The following is a 6,177-nucleotide window of genomic DNA, read 5'->3' as shown; positions in this document are numbered from 1 at the left end:
ATATATATATTATATATATATATATACATACATACATACATACATACATACATACATACATACATACATATATATATATATATATATATATATATATATGTATATATATATATATATATATATATATATATTTCATATATATATATGTGTGTGTGTGGGGAAAAAGAGATGAATGTGGTCTGTGTTGTGTCAGTTTTCTGTAATTGTCTTGCTCTATTTTTTGCGGGAAATTATTCAATTATGGTGATGCAATCGCTACGATTTGTACTTAAAAGACGATAGAAGTTCTTATTATAGTATGTTAGATGAAAACGTGTATGCCAAGATATATTTCTGATAACGCGAATCTACTATTTGAGTGTGTGTGAAAGGAAATAGTGTCCGTAAAAGTCTACATTTCTCAGTTCTTTCCTTATCGATATAAGAAGCAACAAAGCCCAGTGTTTGTGATAGTTAACAGCATAAATACCTGTTGCAATGTTGCAATGCAGTCATTCATAACATCGTTAGAGGAAATCACCGCCGAGGAGCGAGGAGCGTTCCCGTGTGCAACCTCCTCGCCGCGTGACTTGCAACTTCCGTCTCCGCCCCCAGTTGCCTCAGGGAAAGACCCGCCATCGGATGCAAGGCAGACACACGCACTCGGGCTGTGCTTTTAAATGCAACGGAGACCGCGTGTGATAGATTCATTCCGCTGGCGCCGTCGGGAATAGTGGCAGGAGTATGCCGGGAGGTCTATGCCTTAACCGGGATGCAGCGAGATCAGTGCATCCGTGAGATTTGACGTGGATCTCACTCAGTGACTTCAATTGCACACTTCCTACAGGATTGATCATGGAGGCCGAAAAGAAATGGTTGTGGAAGGCGACCATGGGGGAGAAGTTTTTCGATGTGGGCCAACGATATCGGACCTTCATGGTAAGTTACCAGTTGACCTTAGCTACCGCCACCCCCCTTCTCGAGGACCAGGTCACCACCGCGCTCTCTCACCTCTACAGGTACTGTTGCATTCCCCTTGTTCGATTTTCAGTTGTTGTTTTTTCTCTATGGGTGTTTACTGAGGATTATTCAATATATCCATCTAAGTTCCTTTTTTACTCCGAAAATCATGTTCGCATAAATCAAAGAAGTTGAACAACTGAAATATATTTGTAAAAGTTTTGTACCTCTGAATCACTCTAATCTTGTGTAAGATAAAGAGTCCCAAGATTGGTTCGGCCAAGAACAAGAAAAAATAATGTAAGAAATCTCAAAATCTTGGCAGAAAAACGCCCAACCTGAGGGCGTGTTACGACGAGCGGGACGGACACACGTGGCTCAGAGAGATGACGCAAGAAAACATTGACTTCGAGGTGAGCAGCGGCCCTTTCTTTCCTGCCAGACCTCGCCTTCAGTGTGTTGTTTTGGTTATCATATATAGTTTATAAGATTCGAGCGCCGAATTAGAGCGCAACGTACACATGGCCAGTCACACACACACACACACACATGTGAGTGTGTGTGTCATAAGCCTCTCAAGCCGCTTCGTCTTGTAATACCACGCCATGATGTCAGTCACTCACGAGCGCCTCACGAAATGATAAAGAATTGTGCCTGCCACCGGCGCCACGTATGTTACAGCAGGTAGATAATGTAAATAGTTTCACCTGTGAATCAAGGTAGCATCCTTATTCAGCTCTTGAATAAAGTATCTAACAAAACCCTTTTCTCAGATGTTGCCAGAAACTGCATCCGCCGCCGAGACACTGCGAAGACTGAGAAACAACCAGTACGACTCGAGCCACGGCCCCCTATGGTGCGCCAAGCTCCGCCCAGGACCTCCCTCGGAGGGCGCGGCGGCGGAGCGAGTGCAGGGTTTTCCTCATCTGTACACCTTCTTCCTCGGCTTCCATCATGGGATCACGGATGGCACAAGCACCATGAAGATCTGCGGCTTCCTCGTCCAGCTTCTTAACGATGTGATTTCTGGAAAACGTGTGGATGACGTGGAACAACTGGGCGTGTTCATCTCCGGAGAGAGGACCCAGAAAATAGTAGATGAACGCGTTGCAGCCATGAAAGCAGACCCGGAACTCCTGCAGAAGATGATCAACGACTCGGCGGCGCACAAAAGCCCCTGTTCCATATTAAACTCGACCTACAGAGACGCGGGAGAAAAGGAAGGCAACACCATGTACCTGACGCGAGACTTGGACGTGGCTACGACTAGCGCCTTCGTGAAAAAGTGTCGTGCTGAGTCGGTCACCGTCAACACGGCCTTCGCAGCTCTGGCTTCCGTTGCCATGACGGACCTGCTGGCTCTCGGAGGCTTGGAGCAAGATTCCTACCGGATTCGCGGGGATCACGTCGTGAGTGTGCGTCGATACTGGGATGTGGACGCATCCCAGTATCTCGGGTGTCACATTCTGCCGCCGATGCCCATAAGCGTTGAAACACCAAGAAATGTCGGCGATAAATTCTGGGATTTCGCAAGATCCTTACACAAGGAAATACTAAGCGAACTCAAAGCTGGGGCAGCGATCCGAGAAGAAGCGCTCAAAAACTTCTTCATGCCTGAAAACGAGAACATCGATGATGTTTTCCAACAGTCTGAGTCAGAACCAGTCAACACTTGCGACTTTTGCGTGTCCAACATGGGCGACGTGACGAAGCTGGTAACGGAGGGCGGCGACCGCGTGCAGGCGACGCACGTCCTGAGGTCCGTGTCCATCCATAGGGTTCCCAGCAACTGGTCTCATCTGATCCACACCTTCCGCGGCCGCTTCATCTACGTGTTAGACTATAATACCGAACGAGTGAACACGCGAATGGCTGAGACATTTTGCGAAAGAATCTTTCACCATCTTCACAATGTGATTCAAGCGAAATAGAGCCACGTCGCCATATGTCATGTTTCTGTTTGCATAGATAGTGATGTCCAAACTGAACTCTTAGACCTATCTTTGTGTTTCACTTAATTATGTATGCGCGCGTACTCACGCAGGCACACACACAACCACAGACACAGACGACACAGATATATATACAGATACAGACATAGACACAGACAGAGATGCAGATTATACAGATACAGATTGTACACACAAAGACATAGGTACAGACACAGACACGCACACACGTGTATTGTATATTGTTCAGTTGATTAAATGTTATATAATGTAATACAAATTATAAAAGATGTTTAATGAATAAATAGACTCATTATTCGTGTCTGTTCTCTACCATAGTATTTGAAAAGAAAAATGTATTTACAAGGATAGCATACATCTCTCTCACTCTCTCTGAGGATATCAGTATACCATACTATCTGTACGGGATGCAGTTTGATATGCAAAACAAATATGTAAAACAAGTCTCCAACCAGCTCTGCAAAACGTGCAAAACACCCAAATCACATAGCCTAACCCACTGCCTATCGATCGAACAGCACTGTACAAAGATTAACACTCTTTGATTCTATTCACTTTATCATAGATACTGCTCTTGTCCTTGATATGATAAACGATATATTTTTTACCGACTAGATAGGACGTGAATGTGGTGAAGACTATGATGCAGCCTCTCAGGCATGTACTGTTGATGTTTGAATAAGTCCTTCACCTAAATAGAAGATCAACTATTTTGGATAGATGCTTTGATACTTTGTCCTGACTGTTTGCAGGGGATGGACACAATTCTTTTAGCAAGTCATATCAATCTCCCCCCCCCCCCTCTCTCTCTCTCTCTCTCTCTCTCTCTCTCTCTCTCTCTTGGGTATGTACATTGGCTTCACTTCCTCAAGCAAGGATGCTGAAGTAAATCACCTACTAACACAGTGCAAGGGTCGACTGCGGCCACTCAGGGCACTTGCTTGTCGGGGTGCTTTTGCTGAGTCTACATTAGTACAGTAAGAGCTCTGGTGGATTATGTAGCACTTTCTATAGCTTGTCAGGGGAGGCTCCGAAGGCTTGAAACCATGCAGAATAAAGCTATGCATATTATCCTCGGGTGTCAAAAGAAAGCTAGGATAGACATAATGAGAACAGAGACAGGGTTGCAAAGTATTGAACAGAGAGTAAGCGAGGTTAATGTCATAGCAGCCGTCAGGCTCATGAGAGGGAATAGCGGGAAGAAATTAGTGAGAGATATGGCCAGCGGTCTAAATAACATCAGGAATCTTTACAGACAAGGCACTCGGGGATATATGAAGGAGCTGAAAAAGGATGTAGAATATTATGGCTTGCAGGACTTTTGTCGTTCGCTTCAGACATACTCCAAAGTACCACCATGGGAGGACTAGGAGATTAATGTAGATGTCGAACCCCTCTGTATGAATAAGAGGCTGTATGAATCAGGTCAACTTAAATCAAGATATTGTCATAAAATAAAGAGTCTAACACGCTTTGATAATGGTAATGCGTGCATCAGGTGCGTCGGAACGGTGCATCTCATCCCGAGGGACGTCAGGGCAGCGCATGGCATCCCAAGGGACGTCAGGGCAGCGCATGGCATCCCGAGGGACGTCAGGGCAGCGCATGGCATCCCGAGGGACGTCAGGGCAGCGCATGGCATCCCGAGGACGTCAGGACAGCGCATGGCATCCCGAGGGACGTCAGGGCAGTGCATGGCATCCCGAGGGACGTCAGGACAGCGCATGGCATCCCGAGGACGTCGGGACAGCGCATGGCATCCCGAGGGACGTCAGGGCAGCGCATGGCATCCCGAGGACGTCAGGACAGCGCATGGCATCCCGAGGGACGTCAGGGCAGCGCATGGCATCCCGAGAGACGTCAGGGCAGCGCATGGCATCCCGAGGACGTCAGGACAGCGCATGGCATCCCGAGAGACGTCAGGGCAGCGCATGGCATCCCGAGGGACGTCAGGACAGCGCATGGCATCCCGAGGGACGTCAGGACAGCGCATGGCATCCCGAGGGACGTCAGGACAGCGCATGGCATCCCGAGGGACGTCAGGACAGCGCATGGCATCCCGAGGACGTCGGGACAGCGCATGGCACCCCGAGGGACGTCAGGGCAGCGCATGGCATCCCGAGGGACGTCAGGGTAGCGCATGGCATCCCGAGGGACGTCAGGGTAGCGCATGGCATCCCGAGGACGTCGGGACAGCGCATGGCATCCCGAGGACGTCGGGACAGCGCATGGCATCCCGAGAGACGTCAGGGCAGCGCATGGCATCCCGAGGGGCGTCAGGGCAGCGCATGGCATCCCGAGAGACGTCAGGGCAGCGCATTGCATCCCGAGGACGTCAGGACAGCGCATGGCATCCCGAGGGACGTCAGGGCAGCGCATGGCATCCCGAGAGACGTCAGGGCAGCGCATGGCATCCCGAGGACGTCAGGACAGCGCATGGCATCCCGAGGGACGTCAGGGCAGCGCATGGCATCCCGAGAGACGTCAGGGCAGCGCATGGCATCCCGAGGACGTCAGGACAGCGCATGGCATCCCGAGAGACGTCAGGGCAGCGCATGGCATCCCGAGGACGTCAGGACAGCGCATGGCATCCCGAGAGACGTCAGGGCAGCGCATGGCATCCCGAGAGACGTCAGGGCAGCGCATGGCATCCCGAGGACGTCAGGACAGCGCATGGCATCCCGAGGGACGTCAGGGCAGCGCATGGCATCCCGAGAGACGTCAGGGCAGCGCATGGCATCCCGAGGACGTCAGGACAGCGCATGGCATCCCGAGAGACGTCAGGGCAGCGCATGGCATCCCGAGGACGTCAGGACAGCGCATGGCATCCCGAGGGACGTCAGGGCAGCGCATGGCATCCCGAGAGACGTCAGGGCAGCGCATGGCATCCCGAGGACGTCAGGACAGCGCATGGCATCCCGAGGGACGTCAGGGCAGCGCATGGCATCCCGAGAGACGTCAGGGCAGCGCATGGCATCCCGAGGACGTCAGGACAGCGCATGGCATCCCGAGAGACGTCAGGGCAGCGCATGGCATCCCGAGGACGTCAGGACAGCGCATGGCATCCCGAGGGACGTCAGGGCAATAACTTGCTATACTGTATCGTTGGCCCCTGCGACAGCTGATGCGACCCCAAACAACCAAGCAAGGGGTTTTGCTCCCCTACTTTTATCTCATACCTATTTCACTTTCCAGGCAATTAGTTCCTTAGCTTTCCTTCCCTCCTTTCTCTAAGTCTCCCCTTCAATCTTTACTCCGTTTTCTCGTC

General features: G+C 50.5%; 1 protein-coding gene across 1 annotated transcript in view; it reads left to right on the top strand.

Moving 5' to 3' along the window:
- Positions 1 to 3,204, top strand: part of LOC122265842 (uncharacterized) — a 3,702-nt gene extending 498 nt beyond the window's left edge. The window contains exons 2-4 of the mRNA XM_086538913.1: positions 827 to 998; positions 1,265 to 1,352; positions 1,713 to 3,204. Coding sequence (XP_086395039.1) covers positions 835 to 998; positions 1,265 to 1,352; positions 1,713 to 2,870 — 1,410 coding nt within the window. The 5' untranslated portion in view covers positions 827 to 834 and the 3' untranslated portion in view covers positions 2,871 to 3,204. The remainder of the gene's footprint in view (positions 1 to 826; positions 999 to 1,264; positions 1,353 to 1,712) is intronic.
- Positions 3,205 to 6,177: the final 2,973 nt, after the last annotated feature.

This window comes from Penaeus japonicus, unplaced genomic scaffold, assembly GCF_977035675.1.
Source record: "Penaeus japonicus unplaced genomic scaffold, GWHDUDI00000001_assembly GWHDUDI00000008, whole genome shotgun sequence".
Lineage (NCBI taxonomy): Eukaryota > Metazoa > Arthropoda > Malacostraca > Decapoda > Penaeidae > Penaeus > Penaeus japonicus.
The sequence above is the reverse complement of the archived record's forward strand: the minus strand, read 5'-3'. Positions and strand labels throughout refer to the sequence as shown.